The 26,308-nt window shown below is 38.0% G+C and overlaps 1 protein-coding gene across 1 annotated transcript in view; it reads left to right on the top strand.

The window, feature by feature from the left end:
- Window positions 1-26,308, top strand: part of CACNA2D3 (calcium channel, voltage-dependent, alpha 2/delta subunit 3) — a 459,453-nt gene that overhangs the window by 130,713 nt on the left and 302,432 nt on the right. Inside the window, exon 4 of the mRNA XM_009880928.1 lies at window positions 12,804-12,863. Within this exon, the coding sequence (XP_009879230.1) occupies window positions 12,804-12,863 (60 nt within the window). The remainder of the gene's footprint in view (window positions 1-12,803; window positions 12,864-26,308) is intronic.

Raw genomic sequence — 26,308 nt, 5'->3', positions numbered from 1 at the left:
ACCTGCTATCGATTTATTGGAGTGTACAAAGTCAAGGTGTTCACAGAGGCTTCAGCCTGCAAAGTGTAGGCAATTTCACAGAATAAGGATTTGGCAAAAGGAAAATCTGCCTCAATAGGGAACCGGAGAGCTAGCTTAGAGACCTCCTTTCTACTTTGTGTCTCTCATTTTTGTGATTCTCCTACAGTAGTGTGTGGGTTTTAGATTGGAAAAACGGAGAAGGTAAGGAGCGTCAACCATTACAGGTCTTTAGGGCTTCGTGGTTTGTTGGGGGGGAAAAAAGTGTTTTGCACATGTTTCTGAGAATCAGAGTTGGCTGAGAGTTAAAACTGCTTGTAGCAACATAAATGACGGTGGTGATTTGGTCCTTGTTAGGGCTTTGAAGGTTGGAGCACACTTACGCTTGTAAAGGAGTGTGTGGCAGAAGAGCCTGTGGTGGTGGGTGAGGGAGTTGTTCAGCCTTGCCAGCAGCATGGGGTGGTTCCCTACTCTCCTACAATCCAAAATAAGTGAAAAACTCTTCTTATAACTTAGTCACTGCCTCTGCAAACTTAAGGTATTAGTTTTTCTCGGCTTGGTTGCAGTCTTCAGTTGTCACTTTTTGAACCTGCAGGTGTTAGTTAGCTATGTGGAGACTGATACTGCTCCCCAAGTGCATTTTAGAAGTATTTTGAGAGTCAAGAGGAAAAATTATTAAGAAAAATGTGAGTGTTGTATGAAATGAGTTGTTCCCTGGGTCATAGCAGAATCTAGAGGTGTGTCAAACAATGGAAATGAGGTGCTGTGTTGCATATTTTACTTCATTTTCCAAATAAAGCTACATACAATAATTAAATGCTGAGCCTTTCAGTTGATAAAAACTAATTAAGAGGTGAAAGTATATCAGTCTTTTAGTTACTAAGAGAATACAAGTTACAAAGCTTTTCTTAATAAAAAACAAAACACCCACTGGATTTGAACTCATTACCTTTACATAGGAAAGCAGATAAGGTTTTGACTATGCAATGCAGCCTCTCCTTTGGGTTTGGGAGTCTACAAATGTTCCTTTAATTATGAGGACAGTTTAATATTGTTCTTAAGATAGAGCAAAAAATACTGGCTGTTGCTACAAAAAGGTTTATTTAAAAAAAATAAATTAATTGATGGGATGGACTCTGTACCTATATATAGGCCTGTAAGTCTGTATACAAGCAGTTTTGGAAAAGTGATACCCTTATATTTTTCTGCGAGTACGGCATTAATTCATAGTTTACCAGAAAATCCTTCTAGGTACATGGAACTAATTTCTAGTTACTAAGTGTGGACATAATATCCCAGAATTAATCAGCTACATAAATGTGTGACCAGAGAGCTTCAATGTAGCTTTTTTTCTTACCAGACCTGCCAGAATATACAAAATTATGAAAAGACTAATTATCACTTAGTCTGAAAGTTGCTTCTGTAATTAATTCCAGCATCTTCAACAGTAATCAAGTCTTCAGAATGATAAAGTACGGTCCAGGAGACCAAAAAAGCTGGAAATTTTATCTTTGACTTCAACTGTTTCCAAGAAGGAAACTATAGGGAAAAATGGTTTACTCTTTTAAAAATAATACTGACGTTCTTTTCATTAAGAGTCTATAGCACTCCTATGCTTGGGAACCAACTCTTGAAACTGGCAGGAATGTGGCCTTGACACAAGATTTTCCTTGAAAATCTGTTACAATTGATCAAGTTGTTATCATTTGGAAACTCTGCACCATAGAGACATATGGCCATTAGAAACGTATCAGAGCAAAACTGTCTGTAAGTGAAGTCTTTGAAAATTCTTGGCGCTGTGATTTTTCAGTACATGCTTGAACAAGACTTTCCTGCAATTGCACCATTAGTCTCTTATGGCTTGAGCCAGCAGCAGGCAGTGGAAACAGTCTTGAGGTGCTGTCAGGGCATCCACATGCCTTCTGGACTCAGGAGAGAGATTAAGGAGACTTAAGGAGAGAGGAGATTTCTTGTCTCATCTCTCGCTGTGTTCGTGTTAGTGCACTGGAAAATTGATAGGGCAGCGGCTAAGGGAGTCTGTTGATGGGTTTAGGAGAGGCTGAGGGAAGGTACTGAGACAAGGAGAACAGAGAATGGAGAATAATGAGATGGTTTAAGGAGACAAAGGGAACAGAATTGGACTGTGATGGGATTTAGAAATTGAAATGGCATAAGACATTCTAGGTGGGGTCAATGAGACTTTACAGGGAATAGGGAAAATTGGAAATACAGGTTGGCAGAATGAGGAATGAGGTGTTGAGAGGGGTCTGGACAAGACTGGTCATGAGCATGCTTGGCAGCGTTGGATGCCAAGGCTGATACAAAGAAGGAGGAATAATTGGTAGGTGCTAGAGAAAAGGTGAAGTATGAAAAATCTTAGCATTGGAGTTTGGGACATGCAGTATGAGCTTAATGAGCTCAGGATGTGGAGAGAGGGATAGGAAAGAAATGGGAGTAGGTCCCAGGCCATGGTCAGATAGGAAAGGAACGGGACTAAGCCATGGTTATGTCTGAAGGCAGAATTGGGTACGTTGCAGGATTGAAGTGGGCCAAAGAATCCATGCCTGTATAACCTGAAATGTAACATTGCATTTCTAAGCCTTGGGTGAACGCTTGCATAATCTATTACCGATACATACAGAAAAGGATACCAACTGCCACTGCTCTTAGTGAGGACTGCAAACGTCTTAGATGGTATTTTTCAGCATTATAACCAAGCGACATCATATGGACAAAATGATACTATCATACTGGGGATTGAAGTTAGAGGCAACTTCATTCTGGCATTTCCTAGCTTAGTTTGGCTTTGCATCCATAGTAGTGCTTGAACTATTTAGCGTAATGTTTTTGTTGTAAAATTATAGAAATATAACAATGATAATGCTGATTTGTTTAAATTCTCAGGGCAGTTATTGTGAGAGATGGAATATTTGTTATAATATCTTCACTGTATCCCTTCTTTTTAAGCTTCCTCCCTGTATTCAAGAGACACCAGCCCCTTACTTCATGGAGTACTTCTTCACATCTTTGCACTAATACTCTACCCACCTCAATGTCTAGCTTAGAGAATTCTGCTTGCAATAGGGATTTGGGAAGGTTTTAGTAGAAAACGGAGAGTTTGATTTTCCTCTTTCTTTCTTTCTTTTTCTTTTTAAAGTTTCCCTGTAATTTCGCCTATCGGCAACTGAAATCCTGACCCCGTGGGAAGTAAACAAAACCGGTCCAATTGACTTCGCTTGAAAGAGAGTAATACCTACTGTTTTCATGTCTTGGTTTGAAAGCAAAGATGAGGCTCGGTGTCCGGTGATTGAGTGCTGGGCTAGGCAGCAGAAATAAGTCCCTGCAAACTCTGGAACTGACCTTTGTTTTAAGTAATAAATCTTGAAGGGTTTTTGCTGTTGTTGTGTGATAGTAATCTGGTTGGAAACTGGAAGACGGACAGTATATCATAGCTGATTTTGTTGAACTCGACCACAAATTGCAAGCTGAATTTAAATTAACTTGGGGGATTGAACCTTAGTGCAGAGGTGAGGGAACAAAGCAAAGACAATTGGTTTCACTTGGTGCTTCTAAATGTAAACAGAATAGAAACACCTTGGCTAGTCCCAGGACTGCTGTCAGGACAAAGTGTTGCCTCAAGACTCCTTTTCCCTATTGAGTGAGCATGGGAATATTTCCATTTTTCTTCAGCTCATTTATGTTGCACATATGGTGTGGGATTCATCTCCCTAAACTACATTCATATAAAGTTAAATATCAAGGGAGAAAAGAGTGAAGAAAAAGCTCCAAAGTTCTTCCCATATCTTATGAGCTATTTTAGAATGGGCTGAGCAGCACCTTTGGAGTTTTTTGTTTCTACATATGAAGGATGTTTAGTTAACTTGTGTAGAGAGATGATTAACTTTGAAATACCTGTGGTTAGGTGAGATAAATGCTACCAATAGAGAATTTTGCATTAAATGAACTTTGCATGAAAACAGTTATCCCAAATCTTTCTTCAGCAATATCTGCCAAGCTTCCAGCAATAGTGTTAAGAGCTGTTAGAGCAGAGGGCAAACTGTTTTTGCTTAGACGTTGTGTAAATCTTCACTGTATTCAAATGCAGAAAGACTGTCTGTCATTGCCAAGTGCAAGATCCTGCACGTGGGCTGGGGCAATCCTAAGGACAAATGCAGCCTGGTTGGAGAAAGGGTTGAGAGCAGCCCTGAGGAGAAGGACTTGGGGTTGTCGGTTGATGAGAAGCTCAACATGAGGTGGCAATTTGTGCTCACAGCCCAGAAAGCCAACTGTGGCCAGCAGGTCGAGGAAGGTGATTCTGCCCCTCTGCTCTGCTCTCGTGAGACCCCACCTGGAGTTCTGCATCCAGCTCTGGGGCCGTCAACATAAGAAAGAGATGGACCCGAAGGAGCAAGTCCAGAGGAGGGCCATGCAGATGATCAGAGTGCTGGAGCACCTCTCCTGTGAAGACAGGCTGAGAGAGTTGGGGTTGTTCAGCCTGGAGAAGGGAAGGGTCTGGACAAGACCTTAGAGCAGCCTTCCAGTACTGAAAGGGGGCCTACAGGAAACCTGGGGAGGGACTCTTTGTCAGGGAGTGTAGTGGTAGGATGAGGGGTAATGGCTTTAAACTAAATAGGGTAGGTTTAGATTAGCTATGAGGAAGAAATTTGTTACTGTGAGGGTGGTGAGACACTGGCCCAGGTTGCCCAGAGAAGTTGTGGCTGCCCCATCCCTGGAGGTGTTCAAGGCCAGGTTGGATGGGGCTTGGAGTGACCTGGTCTAGTGGGAGATGTCCCTGCCCATGGCAGGGGGGTGGAACTAGATGATCTTTAAGGTCCCTTCCAACTCTAACCTTTCTATGGTTCTATAATTATCCAAACAGGATAGTGATCGTGACAGTCAGGTAAGGAGTGTGACTGCTGGTAGCTTAAATGCGTGGAAAAAGATTAATAAATCAGATGTTTTAATCTAGTGATTTCAGTGCAGGGGACAGGCATAAGGATCATAATGATACTTACAGGTTAGTACTGAATAAATACGTATAAATGTATGTGTACGCAGGTGGATATTTAGGTGCGTACACATGCCAGCTTGATTCTTGGAAGGTGTTTTACAAAGTAACATTGTAAATAGATTTTTAAATTTGTGTGGAAGAGAGCAATGTAGCAGTTGTGAATTGTTAATTGAAAGAAAAACTTTACGAGTTGTGTTGCCACATTGCAAGTGGAATTAAAAAGATATGTGAAGGTATTTCTAGAGAATTACCCAACCTTGGATGAGTACATAATTGGCATGAAATGCTGAAGAAACTTCCCCTTGGCCCTGAGGTAGGAGGGGTGGCTGGAGAAGCTGGTTGCTGGTGTACCCTGGGCAGGCAAGTCACATTTTACATAGCCCTGAAACAGCTTTAAGTTGTGTTGGCAGTTGAATTGATTCCTTGATGGCTAAGACATATGGAATTAAAAGTATGGAATAAAATCTAATTTAGCACATCATTCCTTTCTGCTCTGTGGTAGACATAATAAAATGGTAGGAGCAGATTTGATAATCTGCATATTTTGTATCTGAGATACTGGCTTTGCACGGCCTCAAGCACAGCAGAACTCGGTACAAGACAAATGTGTTACCACCTTCATCTGCAGTCTTGCTTCCGTGCCACGGCAATCTCCAGATGCCATAACTAAAGACAGTGTTGACCTAGTTAAGTTAGAAAGGCATCTAATTACTACAGGCTTGTCTTAGCCACTTTTATGCAACGTGCGAGCTTCGTCTACTTTAATCCATTTACAGTTTTGTTTCTGTTTGTCCGGCTCTTCGCCAAGCTGAACTCTTTATGTTGATTCAAAAAACCAGCTAGCACTCTAACAATGATCAACCTGAAAATCTGCCAGTCTTGAACGAATATAAGTGGGTAATTGAAGTTATTTACAATAATTGCTAGGCTTTTAATTTATTTTTATCCTTTATTTATAATTTGTGCTTTGATTGTGCTTTGGTGCGGCACTTACTGTGACTGAGCATTGTCTAGTGAGTTGTAGTGGAATTTGATAGTAGTGACAGAGCAGTCATTTTTTGTATGGCATTAGTTGCCTGACTGGTATCTGTCTTAAGATACAAGCACTGGGAACCCTAATATCGAGATAATAGGAGCTAAGTAATTTTCAGTGCATCTTAGCCACAGCAACAGCAATTTTCATAATGGAATTTTCTAGAAAATACCTCGTAGATGAGGAGAACAGAGTGGGAAATAAAATATGCTGCTGGGCTGTCTGAAAAAACTGTGTCCTCCCTCCAAATCTCAAGGATAAAACCAGCCTCATTGCAAGCCTGTTGTCATTGGCCTGCCTAAAAACTCATGTGTTTGTGCTGGTAGCAAATATTCCTCCAAGGTCAGCATCAGTCTCCGATATCTACACTGCTTCTCTGTTGGTTACAGCAAACATGTGCGAAGCTATTTGCAATAAAATAGTGAGAGCGAGAGGCCTGTTTGCACATCGGTGCCTTCATTGCCATGTTATATGATACTGTTTTCAAGCACAGGAAATAATAGGGATACTGATGAACAACATCAATATTCTCTGTTGGCTTCTTTACCTTCTCCACTAAATGAACTGTGAAAGAAGAAAACTCCAGAACTCTGATGGAAGTAAGGAGGACTTGCGGCAGAATTACCACCCATGCCAGAATATTACCTAAGCTTACTTAATGCTAATAAATCTTGTTCTTTCCCAAAGAACAGCCCAACCTTTTCAAAAGTTTTCAAAGCACCTGCAGCCTTACAGGTCTCCTGGAAAGGAAATACCTTTTCTCTTCTGAAATGAACCCCAAAATGGGGAAGTCGTAGGAAGGTACCTGGGTAATGTTTTTAAAGTTTGGTAATCTGTTACTGAGTGCTCCCACATGCACAGCATGGGCTTCTCCCGGAGAAGCCAGTGAAGAAAATTGCTCTGATGATTGAAACACAAGTTCTGGTTTCTCTCCCAGGAATATACTCAACTGTTGAGCTATGTTTTAAATCGTTATCTGGCTGCACTTTAAGAAATATTTTTGGCAAGTTCACAGCTCAATTACTATACATTTTGATTGGAAATTAGATGTTCAAATCAATAGTAAGGTTATTAAAATTGCACTGAGTATTCTACCTGAAGAAGTGCAACTATTGGTAGTTATAAGTGTTTTCCATGCACCCGAGGCTGCTGGGTTTTGCTTGGTAACGTACCAGGAAACTTGCTACAAAATATGACACTAATAAGATTTTAAAAACAGGGATTAGTTTTCCATTGTTTTCCTACCTGCCGTCTTTATTGACAAAGTTTGTTTACATTTGATTAAGATAGAAATCCCTGTTACAATTCCGTACGTAGGAGTCTGGGAGACAGGCTTTTAAAGTTACACAAAATTCCTGGGTTTTTTTCTTACATATTCTTCATTTTCAAGACAAACATTCAGTGCAGTATATTCATAGGATTGTCCTGGGTTTAGTCTTTTTTTGCCATTTTTAATAAGAATGACTTTTAATTATTTTTTTTTATTTCCAAAACACATGTCAAGTCAACCTTGAAGACATACACAATGTTTGTAGAGGAGGTAAACTTCAAACAGATCTGATGCCACGGGAGAACAATGAAAAAAGTTTGTTAGGGTCGAGGGCTGTTCTTTGCTGTTGGTTGAATGCATTCAGATGCTCGGATGTAAGAGCCTGCTTGATCTATGCTTTTTTACAAAGACTGTGATATCCCATGTGCACAGAGCAGGGTCAGAATTGGTGGCCCTTGTCAGGCGTTCTCTGGATTGAACTTCTCATAGACCTAAAATGATAATTTTGCATTGCGCCAGATGATACAGAGGTAACAGCTCAAACTGGGACGGCTCACATAATGTACAAAACGTTAAGGCATAGTTTAATGAGTTTGGGAAGGATATGTTCATAGAAGGGCTGCTAATAAGCTCACATGTTTTAACCAACAGAACTGAAGCTGTGCTTCTTGCTTATTTTTGTAGTAGTGAGGCATGAACTTGGGACTGAGTAAAGAAGGAGCCATCTACAATTGAGAGAGTAGATCTTTAATTTTTTGTTCAAGCATTTTTTTGCTATTTTGAAACTAAATTTTATCTTATTGATCTTATGAAATATAGATGATTAATGTTATGTACTGAGATAATATCAGTACCTAGTTGGTACTAGTTATAATTAAAGTAGAGCAGTCTTGTATCCTTTTAAAAAGTTGTATCAGTCTGGTTTGGAGAAGAGCAATTTCTAGCAGCATTTCTGGTTTTATGTGTAGCAGTTGATTTATCTTAGAAAAATAGAAAGGAAACAGTGAAATATCAACGTGCTGATTTGATAGCTGGAGAGAGAGAGGAACATAACTTCATTCAACACTTACAGATAAAGGTTGGTGACCTTCCCTGTTCAGCTGTTCAGAAACTGTTTCAAACTTTGTTATGCTTATGAATTTATTTAATCTATCTTCAAAATGGGATTGTAATGAAAAAGAATCGTGGAAAAGTAAACCAAAACCCTTACAAGGCACATGTAAAGAGTAAAGATTTTCTCTGAAGCTAAAATGGGTATCCTATGCTCTGAATGTTTGCATGATCTTTTTCCTGGAAATTGTTACTTTTTCATTTATTTTCATGTTTCTGCCCATCTGTTCCATTTTCCCTTTACTTTCTGTTGGACTCTATTTTCCCCTCATCCATTTTGTTTCATTCATCTTTCTTTTGCTATCTCTGTAACAACCTAACTTGGATGAAATTATCTGGGAATATCAGTTCACTGAAATTAAAATATCATTTGTCAAGAAGATTATCTTATTTGGAGATAGCTCAGTGATTTCTTTTTTTTTTTTAATGTTATTGAGATTGAACAGACATTTATTTTTCTTCTCTCAGCCTTCTCTACATTATCTGTGATACTAATACTACTGAAAATATCAAACATTGACATTGTGTTTTAGTGACCATTTTGGGGTTTTTAGGGTGTGATATTTGTTCCATCCATTTGTTCATGCCCTGTTTTTATCCATGCTACACTGTGATATGCTGGATAAGTCAGTTAATGTTTCTGATATTTACACCTATTGGGAAAGTTATAAGGATTAGTTCCTTCACTGGAGGAACCTCAACTGAACTGTGCCGCAGAATGTGAAAATTTTCCTGTGTGTAAAAATTATATGCTGCCCTTGACTTGTTTGTGCATGCACGTGTAAACACCTCTCCGCATGTAGAGCTAAATACTCTTAAAATAATAGACTCTTGAATGGTGTAACTCTAACAACGCTCACTCCATGTTCATAATTCATTCCATGTAAATGCATATAGATCACTCGCAATTCCCTTCAGGATAACCACAGCCTACTAAGCATTTACTTGCTACATCAATGACTTTAGAGCATGTTTACTCAAATGAAAATATATTGGCATTTGTACTAAGAGTGTCATTATAAACTATTAAGTTAAAATTGCTAATCATGCTAATGTTGAGAATCGTTGCTAGATAACTGTTCAGTCATTAAAATATTTTAAACGGGACTTTGGGCCTCAGTATAAAAATGTTGCAGTATTACATGTGGTTTTTATATTTTTGCCTCCAGAGCATTAAGGAATTTCTTCCATCGTGCTTCATCTCTTTGGGGACTTCTTAATAAAAAAAACTCCAAACCAACCAAACAACCAAAAAGACCCCCAAAACCCAAACAAACAAAACCAACCAAAAACTCCCACCAGACGATCCAACAAAGAAAACCCTAAACATTTGCATACAATTTCTTCATTCTGATATCATCTGTGTGTGTATCTGCTAATATGTCATTTTACGGATTTAGGCTTATTACTAGATTACATTTTCTGTAGCTCTCCCAGATTTCTCACAGCCTCCTTCATAATGGTCTTGAGATGTTTAAAGCAAATTGTGGATACAGACTGTTACATTAGAAAATGCAACATACGCTTGTGTTGTCTACATTCAGTGTACCAAAACTTTAATTTTTGTATTAGATTTGTGAGGATGAAGCACATAGGGTGCATGTATATTTGTGCCTACAAGGAAAAATACATTGGTAGATTGTTTACTTTTTTGTTGTTCTGTAGAGAATGTTGCTCAAATGTATGTAACTCTTTTTTTAAAGAAAAAAATGTAACAACCGAGATCTTAATGACTAAATCAATAAAGTATCAATCAGTACTTTCATTTCTGAGCTGCTCTCCTTACCAGATGTTTCTACTATTACTCATGCTTCTCTAGCTATTTCTTACATGGGGGGATAAATCTTAGTTTAAATTTATTTCACCGAGACAAAAATGTAATTGCAACACGTTGGGATCAATACAAACTATATAAGAAGCCATGAATTATTTTTCTAGCCCACTAGGTACTAATATCTAGGCACTGGTATTTCATGAAATACTAGAATAATTTTTCTTCCGGTGAGTAAGTAAATATTTCAGCACAGAAAGAAAAACATCTTTCTCTCTTCCCTGTATTCATTTGTGTATGAAGAATATTTTTTTGACCCTTCTTTCACTTTTTTCCTCTCAAACCCATCAGTCACGATCTTTCGTACTAGATGTGCACAGAGTAGTAATGCAACTATGGTTTTAATGTAAAGGAGTACACACCTGCAGAAATGCATTGAATTAGAGAAGTTATTTTACATAAAATGCCTTCCTCTTACTGAAGAAATGAGGGCTAGATTTGTAAAAGACCTTCAGCAGATCACTAATGTGCTAAAGATGGACTTCTGAGACCATTCAATAGTTTAGGAATCTATTTCTGTTGTTGCAAGGCTTCCCCCTCTGAATAGTTTTTTCTGCTGCTTCTCTTTCAAAATTCTAAAAGCAAAAAAAACCCAACAGTGAGTCAAATTAATGTTTGATAACCTTTCAAATCGCAAGGTCTGTTTTTACTACTATTCATACAGTGCAGGAGCAGTAGGAACAATTCTATAGAACTTCACTGTTGTATTTGAAACATTTTTTCATGGCTTCCTCCCACGTAGGCTGTTGTGACGCGTGGTTAGTTGGTGGGTGCTTCTACTCGCACATGGGTATGCGGGAAGGTGAGCTGGTACGTTTTTCAGTTTAGTTTTGGTTTGATTTTTCCCAGGGTTGGAACCATTTCAGTTCAATGCCAGTTTAGGTCAAAGAGTTTGCTAAGTCCCGCTGGGTTTACATGGGACAAGAGGTGGAAACAGTCAAATGACAGGAGATGTGTGTGCAGCATGGGGCTCTGGGAAGGTCGACTTCATCTGCCATCTCTTGCTCTTCTGTATCAACCTAGGCATCAGTAGCGTTTCTAGTTTTTCATCAAATCTTTTGAGATCTGTAACACTGCACTAAGGAAAAAGGTATGGAAAAACCTTTCCACTGGGATCTGCAGGGAAGACGCAGCAGCCCGGCAGAGGATTGAGGGTTCAGTGAGGCTTGTGCTCACCCGTGGGTAAGTGATGTGATGAGACAGAGATGTGGATGGAAAGGCTGTGACATGCTGCTGCTTTGCAGATCTTGGTGAACACCAGTGCTCCCTGTTACCAACAAGACTCTGCCTTAAACTGTCAGGTTTTTGTTGAACCGTTTATTCTGAATTGGCAACTGGAAATATTTTTCTTGATTCAGTTTCCAGTATAGTTCAAATTGTATAGCAGTCAATACGAATTCAGATTCCATTTTGATTTATATCCAAAGACTTGATAAAAGTGCAAACAGTTCTGAAAAAGGAAGCAAAAGTATGCGCGGCTGTCTGCTCTGCGTGTCGGGAATGAGAGCCTGTAGCTCACTCGGTTCGTGATACAAAATATTTGAAAATACACATGTGCCAGTGTCTGATAGATCAAAGAAAATAAAAGTAATATATTGAGTATTCTGTGACAGATCATTCTTTGATTAATTTTGGATTGTACATATGTGAATACTCAGGTAGATTAAATAAAAGCTGGAAAGTTAATTCCATAGTTAAAATATTCGGAACTATAAAGAACTCTAAATAAAACCTTAGAAAGGATACAATGTCTTTTCACAAGAGAATGTCTGCAGCAAACACCTATATGAATTAAATTTTTCAAGTAGTTGTGTTTTAGTTGTTTTAGTGCAACCCCTTTTTTCCTTCCAATGATAGTGGTAAGGAACACTAGCTACTACAGGGAGTTCTAAATATTATTGAGAGGAAAAAATGCCGCTTAATTGCTGTCATTCAGTAAATATTACTTCTGTAATGGCAGAAAAAATCTTCTTGTCCTTATGTACTATGTTAAGTGGTGTACAACACTTCAAATCTGCTATGTAAACGAACCTAATCTCTATTTGTCTAATCTTTTATATTTGATGTGTTGTTTAGAAATTCCTTTTTATTTCAGTTGCTTGCAATCAAGTGCATTATTAGGAAATACCCGCTATTTTCAGAAAGATTTTTAAAAGGGCTCCTACGTGCAAAATGAGGTCCAGTGTGAAAGCAACTTTTTATTTTGTGTTCTTTCAGAAATCACTATCGGAATGGGAGCTGCAGGGTGAGCGCCAGTGGAAAAAATGCCCTTATTTATTTATTAGCAGTTGAGATGTTTTGAGAGTTTTGTACCACCAGTCATGGATACTGAGGGTTTAAAAAACTTGATTCTTTTTTTCATCTGGTTCATTTATTTCTATTCTATGTAGTATCATAGCAGATAACATGTGGTGACAATGAATTAAACAATTCTCAAATGACCCCTGTTCTACCAGAAGAAACACTTGGATTTAAAGATGCTATCTATTATTTCAAAAATACACCTTTTTTTTTTTTTTTCTTTTTTCAGCGTCTTGTTGAAGCTGCAGAAGATGCTTACCTGAAACATGAGTTTGATGCTGACTTACAGGTAACTAATAATTATTTTCTTAAATATTTATCATCGGAGTATACTAAACAGTTTATACAATAGTTTGCTGGAAGAACTGCTGTGGAAAGCCAAGCATGTGCGTAACAGAAGGATGCTGATTACAGAAAACGGAATTAATGAAGGCTGGCTCAGTACTTTGACAGGTTATGCGTTTAGTGTTTGTGTGTTGGGAGCCCAAGCAGGTGGATTTTGCTCTTTTAGAGATTTCATTTAAATTCCCTGCATGTTTGCTTAGGTCAAGATTTTTAAACACAGTAATTAGCAGCATGTTTCATCGTTGCAGTGTACTGGCAAGGAATTGTTCTATAGAGAGTTGAATTTGCAGATGGGGTGGGACCCACAGGGATGGGATTAGTATGACCTTGATTTGTGCAAATAGTTTGCATTCGGATCTGAGTCTGAGACACCATTTTTTTCTCTTACCTAGAAGCCCTCGGAGCCATACCCTTATTGTCTCAAAATGGTGCCTTTAGGAATACCACAGGAGGGAGAAGCACTATGGCAGCTCACAGTTAAAAACGTTTAAAAGGAAAACCTATGCTTAACTAAAACATATAATTAAAAAAAAAAATATGTTAATTTAGAAACCAAGTAATCTCACCTAAAATGAAAAGTTTAATAAAAATTGTTACTCAAGACTGCAATGAGTAAATACCCCCTTATCTATAATGAATTTCGATATCCTTGGTTTCTGGAATGCCATATTAGGTGGAGTTTTGTTTACTTTGTCTCTAGCTCTCTAGATTTAATTTTAAAACCTTCTGTGAATATTTGCCATATGTCCTTTTAAATTTTAAGCTTGAGCATTAAGGGAAACAGACTTTTTCCCATACATATATCTAAGAGGTACACAGATCTGCAAGTTCTATTTTCAAATTTGACTATGGTTACTTCCAGTAATTAGAAAATATTTTATTTCGTTAAAAAATATATATGCAAATTACTGATTTCTGTGCAGAAGGAGGGGGGGGAAGGAGCGAACTTTTCAGACTAAGGATAAAAAAAAATGAGTTTAAAGGCTGTGATACTGAGATCTGTCAGTCCATGTTGGCGTAAGGATAAAATGAGAGCGTTGAAAGTGATAATTCGTAGTATTGTTGTATTCAGTGAGTGGTGGCTTCTGTATTCAAATGTTTTAGAGCTCTCTTACATTCCAGCCTTGCAGAGGTGTGCTGCATTTTATTTTTTTGAACTTTAAGCCTTGGAGAAATAGGATTTATTGTCTGAATAAATCAGAAACACACTTTATAGAAGATTTTTTAGAGGTCTACAGTAAGTGCTTTTTCACTGCAGGATAGTTCTCACTTTGACAAAGTCCTTCATTTGCTGAGGCTTTGAAGATATTAACACTTTCAGGAAGGCAGTTAAAAGCCATTTGTGTCAGCAGCATTAACAGGACAATCAGATCTTTGTGTAGAGCTCTGTTGTTTATTACTGTCACGGTCCATTAAAGCTAATCAATTGTTAATCTTGGTTTCAGCGACCCCTTTGCAACCCTTGCTGGGTGATTGTTGTTCTTTATCAAAAATCTCATAATACCATCTGCTCAATATAAAATAATGGCCAGAATGATTTGATAGTGTACATTGAAGTGGAGGGGGACAGAAGGCTTATATAATAGACAGTGTATATAATTCTGCTATCAAAGAGGAATTTTTTGGCATTTGTATTGCCTTGGCTGACATGTGGAAGACAGGATTAAATGCTTTGAATTAGTGGTATGTGACACAGCACCGGTCTGTGCTCTTTGGTGCTCGGATATTCTGGAAATTCAGAAAGCGCATCAAGCAAGTGCTTGTGTGCTTTTTATTGGTCCAGTGTCACCTTCTATGTTTTGAGAACAGTATAGATAGTACTGTGTCAGTACATAAAAATGATATAAGGGAGAAATAAAATTATATTAATATTTTTATTGACTGTGAAAAAGCACCAATTTAAAGAAAACAATAACTGGAAGTTCATCTTCTAGACTTGGTATTCTCTTCAGCAGTCCTGAAACTGTATTATTTGGTTATGCTGGACCTGATCCCTTCTGGGCATTTTTCTTAGTAACATCATTAGTTTTCTCCTTATTTATTTTATAGGTATTCTAATCAATATACTGTAATGCCATATAATGGTCTAAGCACTCAACTGTCTGGACTGAATCTATTGGCACCACCAATAAAAACCTTGTAGTTATAACCATAAATAAAATTCCCAGTGAATTGAAAGAAATAAATCAAAATGGGTGATATGATGTTTACCTTATCAGGGTTATAAATTGCACATTCAAGTAACGGTCAAACTAAGAACTGGTGAGAGATGACTTTAAAGATTTACCGTACAGTATTTGGGCTTTGGGAGATTCTTTTTTCTGTTAGGGATGTGAACCAAGAGCTGCAGTTTTAGCAAGTTAGAAGAAAAGACCTTCTAAACGTTACTTATACTTGAACCTTTAACTCAGTCCAGGATTCTCTTACCTGGTGGGTATGGTTTGAAGTTATTCTGTGTTATTAAAGACACTTTTCAAATTGTTGCTAAATGAAATTTACTGTCTTTAATCATTCCCAATAACGTATTTGGGGATATAAGATAAATTACCATTTGTATTGCTACAGCAAGTTGCCTTGTCACAATATTTCTATACTCTTAAAGGATCGCTCATCTTGCTTTGTACAGGACACTGCCTCTGTGCTTGCCCCTGTTTAAAATGAAATAATTCCCTCTGATTTTGTGGCTTTAACACGATGAAGAAAACAATATAGGCACCAACTGCCAAGCACAGGCCTAGCAAGAGTATTGGATGTTATGGGTTTTGAAGTGATTCTAAAACCACCTTTTAGTTTTGTTGACTTAATTGCTTGCCAGAGGAAAATTTTTGGGAAAAGATTAGAAAGAGGGTAACATCTTCTGTTCAGAGGTGATTTGAAATGTCTTTTAAATAGATCATTTATAATCATCGTTAACTGAAATTTGGTCTCCTGATTATTTACTTCCTTGGTGCTCCAGTATGTGTTTCCTAAGATACCAGCTGCCTTATGATTCATGGAAACACTGCGGTGGAGTTTGTGTTCAGACCCCTGGAAGAGGCTCTGAAGTGGAAAACTCTTCCCTGAAGCTGTCATATACTTAAGATTTTGTTGCATATGCAGCCGATCCAACCACAGAGGTTTAGAGGATTTCTCCTCCCACCGTATTTCCTCAAACCATTAGAAAGTGGACAGGTTCCGTTGTGTAAAAATACACCAGTGTAATACCCAGCGGCTGCTCTTACGCAGTTACTAGTGAGGTGGTAAAGCATGCTTAAACTGCAGTCGTGTGGTCGGTGTTGGCACCTGAGCCCTCTATAACATCATACTATTTATGTGGTCGTATCTGAGCTCTTAGAATAGAAATGCATCAAGTACTCTTACCACCCGACCAGAGGGAGGATAAGATCTATTATAGTGTTGTATTATTTCTGGTTTTCAGTGATCTCAGGAGGTGGGTGCTTAGCGGTGGAACTGATGCTTGAGTCCTCAGCGGAGCAGTAAAAGTAACTTGTACTTTGTTTCTTACAAAATTAATTTTATGATCAATAAAGATTTATAATGCTTGATTCCTACCCGGTTTTCATACCTCTGACCCCAATGGCAGGAGGTAGTCATACAAAATTTTGTTATCGCTAATGGTTCATTTGCTGAACAGTTTCATTATACGCACACATTTGCAGGGTAGTTCTTTTATTTTCTGTGTTAATTAAGTTCATTAGTTCATTTGCCTTATATTCCAGCTGAGTTTTCTCTGTGTGTGATGTGATAATAAAAAAGCAAGGTTATTTCTTTCTAATAGAATCAAGACTAGCGCTTAGTTGATGTCACCTGAATTACTAGATATTTTCTTTTTGGATTGTGGTAGTTTCACTTTCTATATAATATAGGAGAGGTTCAAATGCCAGTCCTTTGGGATGGTTGAGCTTATTTCGGTTTTATGTCATGAGACTAGAAGAGGATTAATCAAATATTTTTTAGGAAAGGATTACTTACTTTTAAGAATACTCTTAAAGTTAATTTAGTGGGATAAAAAAGGAATAATGGTATGAGGCTGGTTTTCTTTTTTTTTTTTTTTTTTTTTTTGGATCCATAACATATGGCTGAATCTTAAGGAAGAGGTTTGCAAAACTATACCAGAGTTAGGTACCTGTCTGCCAGATTTTGCTGACTATTAACTCCTAATTGCATTTCGTGTCCTTGAAAATCCCATCCTTACTCTTGGAGTATATATGTTGGCTATAGAAAAAATTTTGTGAAATCAGCAGACGGATAGTTAAGGATTTTCCAGTGGTTTACACAGGTGAATGATGTACTTTTTAATACATACTTAATGATTTTTGAAAGGTGAGACTTCAAAGGTTTAAGGAGAAAGCAAAAGAGGGTTGGGGAACAGAATTAGTCCAGTTCATAAACTCTGTAGCTTTTGGGTCTAATCCTTCAACTGTTAATATTACTAGATGGTTTATTGCTGCCTTCCAAGGGGAGCTACCTGACTTGTAGTGATTTTGAAACTCAACTGCTAGATATAGAGCTTAAATATAGACATAAAAGTGAAACTTAAATTGCTGCTACTTTTTTTTTAATTCTGACCTAAATGTTTATTTAATATGATGATACCATGCAAAACAAATGCTTAGGTATTTAATTAAAATTTAATCAAATAGATAGTAATTACGTTGATATCAGTTACTGGAAAATACAAGGATAAAAGATAATTGAGAATAGCTATTCTACATAATCTTAATAAACTCCTATTATAACACGTGCATTACTTTCATGTTAGTATTTCAGAAAAGTCTGTTTGTATATTTATTATCTCACTAATTTTGAATGAGGCACATAATGACTAGATTTACAATCTATTGGTAGTAATATTTTTCTGGCTGTTAGAACAATGTCCACAAGACTGAAGTCAGCTCTTGCAGGGTTCTGAACATCCACAATGGAAAGGGAAGTCTGTTGGACTTCAAGCACTCAGGAACACTGACTGAACTGACTTTTTGAAAAGTGCATTTAAAAGAGCAGTGGAGCATCTGTGGTTTGATGTGCTTCATGGATTATATATTCTAGCTGCTTACTTTCTCAATCAGACATCAATCTTTCTAAACTGCAAGCCTGGAAACCTAAAATGAGATCTGACAGCCTAAATGCTGCCTTAGACTTTCTTTGGAATATTTTGCAGACCAAAGTGCTCTCAGCTATACTTGAACGGGATCTGGACAGGGTACCTGTAGCTTGTAAGGAGCCATGAGGAAGAGATCCTTAACCTGCACCGATCTAAACTGTTAACTTTTCATGGCCCTGCTCAACTCTTGCAGAAGTAGCTAGAAACTCTGGAAAATTTATAGTTTATTTAGTTTTAAAATCTGCTTCTGGAGCTCTTTCCTGAGGTGCCTCACACAGGACCTCAGGACTTGCACTCAAGGGGCTTGGTGTTGGGTTCCCCTAACACTTGTGACACTGCAACAGGTTCTTCTATACAGTTATGTGCATCCAGATGAAGGCGTGATTTGGATACGGCTATGATGTAGAAATGCTGCCAGGACCTGTGGAAGTCTGGTTGTTACTCAGTTTTCTGGATAGTTCGAAGTTTTCAATGCTGATCAAAAGATAAGAGAGATCAAGGAAAGACAGTAAGCATAGAATTTTGAATGTTGTTAAACACCAACAGCAACAACAAAGCCCCAAACTCTTCAGATTTACACTGCAGTTGGAGGGCTAAGTGGAAGGAAAAAGGGAATAGAAGCATGAGCATCTAGTGAGTTAGTGAACTACAAGACACAACAGGACATGTTTAAATGATAAAAGCATCTGTTAGAGTCTTTATTCAGTTTTAGTTTTTCCTTTATTGGTTCTTTTTTCTTTCAGAAAATGCTTGTGTACTTTTTTCTGAAAGAAAAAAAAAGGCGCTTCAGGTTTGCAGTTCTTAGTTTGGTATTATTCTTGTTGTTTTCTGTGAATTCAAATTCAGGACTTCTCAACAGCTTTAATAGCAGAACTGCAACAAATTGACTTCCACATTTTTAGCTCTAAGGATAAGCCCTTTCAGTGGAGAGCACTTCAGCTTGTCTACTCTTTCCTATTTATTTGCTGAGGTTGGGAAGAGGAAAACTGAAATGACTATGAACTATCGAGATATAAGTGAATTCAAATGTTACTGGCTAAGGATTCTTTAGAATTGATACGCATCTAAGGTAACCTTCAGAGGAGGACTTTCACATTGCTTTCACTCTGCATGCATGGCAGGGATTAAGTATCAGAAAGAGCGTACAGAGAAAACCTTTTGGGTTATTCTAATCTCCAAGTTATTATCTGTTTTCTGCCTTTGTGGTAAGTGAACAGAAAAAGAGAACAAGGTTTTATGAAGCCAGGAAAAAAAAAAAAGGCTAGTGATATAATTGGTTCCTCTTCTAATGATGAAGATTAACTTCTTTATTAATTTTTTTTTTCACTTTGGAGTTTTGTAGAATTTTTTTGAGAGTTGAGGGAAAGTGCTGTTTAAGAAAATTGTAAGTGTGTAATTTTCATTACTTTCCCCCTTCCACACATGTATCTTTCTAAGAATTCCTAAATTCTCTTACTACAAACAAATCAGACATAAATTACTAGAACTATTCTATGTTTATGTGTGTTCATAACTTCTGTTGATAAGAGTGAGTTTGATAGCAAAGCGCAGAAATGCATGGAGTTTAACTGTCTGAGAAGCAGAGATGCAGGAGTTGATTTTTCAGCTAATTTGTAATTTCTCTGCTGTAAAAATAAATAATGACATTTTGGTGCCATCCTGCCCTATATACAGGAGCTGTCAAAAAGAACGGTAATTCTTTGCCTATTTAGTTGACCAGTTATTCTATCTACACGGGGTTGACAGGAAAGGAACTGAAAGCTATGGTCAGAATTTGATGTTGCAAATAACATGCTCTGCTTCTGAGAAAGTTTGGCACAGAATGCTGGTGATTCATTCTTATGACTGCAGTTATAGGACTCATCCTTTTGGTACCCTTAACGGGTTAGACTCATTAAAGAGCTACCAGGAATAGTTTTCAGACAGTTATGGATTTATTCCTACCTACCTCTGTTGTGATAGTAATCGCTATCTGAACTGTGTGAAGTGTGTACTGAAGAACACACTATAAATTCAGTTCTACCCATCGAATATGGACACAGTGCTTTTTGCCTGGTGATATCTGCTGTAAATAATTACAGAAATCTGAAACCTGGAATTGTCAAAGAACTGTATGACTGAGCAGATAATTTTGTCTTCCTGAGATTTTTCCTTTTGTATTTATTTGTCCCTTTATTGCGTTTGCTTGCTACCAGAAATGAGAAGGAAATAACTTTCTCATCCCATGAGTGTTTTCAAAATTTCAAGTTCTCCAATTGAACATTGAGTTACCCCAAAGCTTTTCCTGAACAAGGGAAACCTCCACTTTGGAACAACTCGTAATCAAATAGGTGGGGCTCTCAGGATATGAGAAACCTGTTCAAGTTGCTTCTCTAGTGAATATTAAATTATTTATATGATGTGAAACAACTGCAGCAGAAGAGTTTGTGAGACACTGAGCTCAGAAAAGCCTGATGGATGGGGCAGTCGGTTTGGATCTCGGAGGCCCTAGTCTGAGTTTCTGTTCTGCTTGATTCAGAGGATGGATTTGAACTGCAGTATAAGACTTTTCCTCTCTGGCACAATTCTGCAAAAAAAAAAAAGTATTTTCCAAAACTAAGAAGAGTCACAGGTCAGGTCTAACAGCAGTAACAAGATGGAACAGAAATTAGTTACATACGTATAATACGTATATACAGTTTTTCCTTTCCCATGCTCAAATCATTAAGTATTTCCAGGTTGCTTTTTTTTTATGCTCTTCGTAAGCATCTTATAAGAATTAGAGACTTGTTTAAAAGAAATAAAAGCTGATATGCTTGCATAGTCACATAAATTCACAGGTTAAGGTTATAAGTAAAACAGAAGTTCTCATTAGAATAGTGATAAAACTCGGTGTTTGCAATATGGAATTCTTTCTTTTATTGTTTTTGCAAGGCAATTCTTTAACTTATTCCAATAGAACAGATAGAGGAATAAGCTAGTGTTGTTCAGATAAAGGGATAATGATGTACCAGAAGGAGCCAGTCGTATGAAAACAGACATGTTCACTTTCAAGCAGGGGAAAAAAAAAAAGACGTTATGAAATTAACTTTTAGCAGAAAATCAATAACAATACTTAATGCTGCAGCCTTAAAATTAGGTTGAAATTTGTCATATCAAGCTGGGAGTTAGTGTAAGCTTGCAAGAGCTTCACTCAAGGCTTCAAAAAATTTCCTCTTTCAAAATGCCAAGCGTTCCTTCCAAAAACGCCCAAACCACAATAGCTTCTGCCAAAGTGATTGCCTTTTCCACACAGTCAAAATAGCGTGTGATCCATGTGGGCCGCCATTTATAATTGAGCAGTTGGCATCTTTCCCTGCATTTCAAAGCAGGCTGTGGCTTGGGAAGAGAAGCACCTCCTGGACGTCAGGTCCACTGGTCTGGGCAGGGATGCGAGAATGGGCAGAACAAGTTAAACAAAGCAAGGGGAAACTGAGGTTTGTGAAAGGAAGACTGTGGAGGATGCAGGAGAAAGCAGAAACAGTGCAGTAAACGGTTAGGTGTGAGAAGACTGTAAAGTGCAGGAAAGAAGGCCGGAGAAGGAGAAATAACTAAATAATGTGTAAAGGCAAAGCTGTTAAGTGTTAATATCTTTGTGTTTCAAGAGTACTGACAGTAATCTTTTTGCAAGTCTCTCTAAAGCTGTTACCTTTGCTAAAGCTAAAGTGAAGCTAAAATGGAGAAACCATTTTCAAGTACTTTAAAAAAAAAAAAAAAAGCAGAAACCTTTCTTCTATCCTCTTCTGTGTCAGGTTAGGCAATTATATAAACAGTAAGAAGCTGCCTGACATAAGCTTCGTTATAAAACAAAAGAAACCTTCAGTTTGGCAAAACAAGTGTGTGCGGAGTGAGGGAGGAACGCTGCATAGGAGATGAGGAAAAATATCACAATGTTATTGAAAAACATATGTTCCTTGAGATTGCCATAAACCTCAGAGAAACTTGTCTTCTCATTGTCAGAGCAGACAGAGAATGACACATTTAAAAACATGTCTCTAGTAGACATTTATGGGACTAACAATTTCCAGCTCTAATTAACCAAGGAAGCACCTTAGAAGCCTGTGAAAAGGCGAAGTGACCATGCAAGATGAAGTCAGATTTGCCAATGCTTAATGGTTGACGTATTGGTGATAGCAAACAGGAACATGGGATTAAAAATCACTTCATAGTGGGCAGTTGCTTGTACTTGCTTGTTGAGACTTGTGGCCTAGAAATTAGTGAACGTCCCTCTCTCAGGAAAAAAAAAAACAAACCAAAACCAAAAAACTTGTCACCTTCTGAAACGCTTCTGAAAACGCTTTCTAATTATCTTTTAACTTTCTGCTGCAGAAAAAGTCAGCTACTCAGCGGCCTGAACTCTGAGCCCTGGGCCGTTTCCCCGGCTATGGCTAGCAGCAGCCCTGCCCTCCGCGCTCAGCAGTTTCACGCTGGGAGTCAGGTTTGCTCCTGCGCTCCTGTAGTCCTGTCAAGCTCTTGGTGAAGGTTTCAACAAACCGACTTTCCTTGGTTTAAGCGATGCTGAAGGAAAGTGGCAGTTCTGAGGATTTTGATCCTATCAAGATTCATTTTGAAAAACGCTGCTCTGGCTTAGCTTTCCTTTATCTGCGGATATTCTGTATGTATCCGACAGCACGGGGAGGAGGTGATGTACAGAGATTGTTGTTTTCTGATTTGTTAAGACTTCTACACCAAAGATACACAGCGCAGTCTATCATCAAAGCTGCGTGTTTGAGACGTGCGTTTTGCCAGAATCCCATGCTTTCTGAACTGTCTGGAAAGTATATTTTAAAGAATCTATTTGAAACTTCTATTTAAATCTGTATGTACTCGCACGTACTTTGTATCTACATTTAGTTTCTGGTACGTTGAGAGGATGAGACGCTAAGGTGCTTAGAGGAGCAGGCAGTGCTGGAGTTAATGCTTTTATTTATAAGGCTCATTGGTCAATGGTACTGAGCTCTCCTCCAGGAAAAAAAGATCCTTAATTCAGCCTTGCAAAATTCAATGCCCTATTGTTCTCGCTTTTCTGAAGTCACTGTTTATAACATTGCTCTCCTTTCCCCTCTGAGGAATAATATAATTTATTGGAGCAGTTCATTCATAGTCTATGTGATATCTATCTTTTGGGACAGAGATACCTTTTGCATGATGTACACACTGCTAGCTTCAAACTCTTCCTGTTTGCTTTATGCGAAAGGGTTTGTAATCAGGAATATTTATGCATCCTGGTACCCAATTGTGCTGTGCTTGCTGTTTTCTGCTCTTCGTAGAAAATTAAACTTTTTTTTCTTTTTGGCTCACACCTACCTGAAAAGCAAAAGATTTTAGAATATTACCCTATGGATTTATGATTACTAGGCAGATAGCCAGTAATAAGCAGTGATATCTGATACTACAGCCCAGACATTCTCTGCTTTTTTCCACCTTTTTCCTATTATCTTTAGGTTTAATAAACTATAAATGGGAGAAATAAATGGCAGACCATCTTTTCTCTTCTTGTGCTTTTTTGGTTTTTTTTTTTTTTTGGAGGTGCTTGGTGATGAGATTAAGTTAAAGGTCATATATTCTTCCAACCTGATATTTAGGAATAGGCAAATTATTGAAAGGGTGGAAGTAATCTAGGTTTATTCATTTTTGTGGGAGAGCCGCTTTTCTGCTACACAACAATAATTTTAAATGGAAATAACAGTATTATAGATAAAGATTTAATGAATATATATGAGAAAGGCAAGATAGAAGTCGCTGAGCAGTTCATAGCTTTAGATGAGGTCACATTTCTGACTTGTGTAGTATGAAAGTGAGTAAATCGTAGATGATCATAGTGGAAATATTTCCACGGTATTGTACATACTGTGTATTGTAGTAAAGAAGTTATTTTCTTGCCTTTAGCTTGTAAGAAAGATACTGAGTGAAAACCAGCTACATTTGTACCTTAACATTTCGGTTGCGTGTATTGTTTCTTTGTTTCCGAATCTCACGTAATTGCTGACTACAAAATTAAAATAACAAGCTCATTATTTCAATCCTAAGATACAACTTGCTTTAGACTTCTGCTTTGTCTCTAATTGTAGTGTCTGTGTGTTGAGCTTCATTAACTTGAAACAGAAGGAGCCCCCGCTTTTGTGTTGAAGTTAATTAAAGCTGGTAATGATTATTGTCTGAAAATTTTCTGGGTTCAAGTAGGTTATTTTGCCTCTGCCTCTATTTTCACGCATCATTTCATCAATCATGTGGTTGGTCGATTCATAATATACAGGATTTGTCTGAATTCAGTGAGCTATGGGTTTTTTTTATCAGAAAAATACACTTGCAGATTAATTTAATGGTTACTTGAAAGTTCCTGCTTGTGAAATAGTCACTGGTGACTTTTAAACTCAGATTATTTAAAAATTATTTGAAAAAATAAAAGCAACTCTTTTTCCTCTGAATAATAGGCAGTTGCACAAAATGCAATAGATAGATCAGTGTCAAGGGCCACAGTTAATGACTTGCAGGTCTTTTTAATATAAAATTTGAAAATTTAAAAATATGAAAATTCTATGATTATGTGTAAGAACTTCAGACTTAGATGGGCAGTCTTCTACGCTGTGGTCTATATACTAGTACAGTTTTGACCATGACTGATAGTATGAAATAATTTTGTTCAATGCTCTGTATTTCAACCTTATGTATATTGCCATCTTTATCACTGGTTTTGTAGGTCATGCTGTGGGAGATGTCCTGCTTAAAAAGCAAACAAACAAAGAAAAAAAACCAAAACAAAACCCTTCCTCTGGTGAAAGATTATGTCTAATATCAATCCTGGGGGTATTGCAACCAAGTGCAATGGATAAATAGATAAACAGATGAAATAAAAAATAGAGGATGTACTTGCCTGTGGGAAAAGCTTGGAAAAAGTCATGGTATGTTCCTTGAAAAATCATAGAGGCCAAGTTTAAATGAACTGCAAACAAAACAGTTATTAAAAAAGCAACATTACAATAACATTAATTTGATTTAGTGTTACATTTCTCTGTTTCCTATTTCAGATTTGAACTAACAGCTCTACAGCTAAAGCTTTCAGGCAATTCAATTTAGATGTAAAAAAAGGACTTGAAATCTTATTCTGCGTCCAGTTAGCTTTTTGAAATGAGGAGCATGTGCTCAGAGAAGTATTACTGTGGATCCAAACTGTGCCTATCAAAGATGTTAGCGAAAGGTTTAATCGATGTTCCATGCCTGTGTGAAGCTCCTGCTGACAAAGTCGGCTCAAGAGCTTTCAGCAACATATGCAAAACAGAATTTGGCAGGAAAGAAGACTGGAGCTGGGGGCGTGTGTTACTTTGGAAGGGACAGTGGAGGTTTTGGGCACAGGGCTGGCACAGGCCAGCTGGTTGGCAGCGAGGTGAGGAGATCTGGTACAATTTGTAGGGCTCGTGGGAGCTTACGCTGGGTTTGTGATTTTTGGAAAGGGTGTATGGAATTGTGATGAGGTAAAATGGTCTGGATGGAGGTCACCTGAGGTTGGGAAAGACCTTGCCACCCTAGCACAGTTCTAAACTGTTCTGCATGGTTTTATCTCCTTTCCGTCACGTTTCCTTTCTCACCAGGGTGCCTGGCTCAATTACCCCCTCTCCTACTACAAATTCTGCCCCCGTGGCGGCAGCCCCAGCAGCGGGCTGCGGAGGCAGGTTGGGGATGTGCTCTGAGAAAGTGTGTGCTGCCCTATCTCATCTCCGCTCACTTGCCATTGGCAACGTAGGCAGTCTGCTGCCCTGGGCGTTTTTGCCTGGATTCGCACAGTGCCTGGCTCTTGCTTGATCATATCTTACACGAGGATATTTCATAGCAAGCTGTGTACTATTTTTCTTAAGACCACATACCGCTTTCTCCAACACAAGCGTCGTGTCTTCTCGTGCATTCGTGTAGTAGGTGGGGATCCATCTATTTCCTGCAAATACTTAGGAAATTAATAGTCCCATGAAGTGTCGCTGTGTTAGTGTCACTGATTACTGATGGAGGTAGGGATGTTCAAAGTTAAGTGCACACAGTGAAGGGCTACATCCTATGTTGCCTTTTGAAAATTGTCCCTGTTATTACTGAAATTCCTGTAGAAATGGCTATTGAAGTCACTCTCTAGAGGTCAAGTGATTATTGTTCTTCTAGAAAGACCCAAATTTCCAGGCTTTAACTACCTGTAAAATGCCAATGATATGAAAAGACATAGTAAGCAGGTGAAATATAAGATGGTGATATGAAAAATTGCTCAATTTCTATACCTGCACCCT

The sequence above is a fragment of the Charadrius vociferus genome, unplaced genomic scaffold (assembly GCF_000708025.1).
Source record: "Charadrius vociferus isolate BGI_N301 unplaced genomic scaffold, ASM70802v2 scaffold63, whole genome shotgun sequence".
NCBI lineage: Eukaryota > Metazoa > Chordata > Aves > Charadriiformes > Charadriidae > Charadrius > Charadrius vociferus.
The sequence above is the reverse complement of the archived record's forward strand: the minus strand, read 5'-3'. Positions and strand labels throughout refer to the sequence as shown.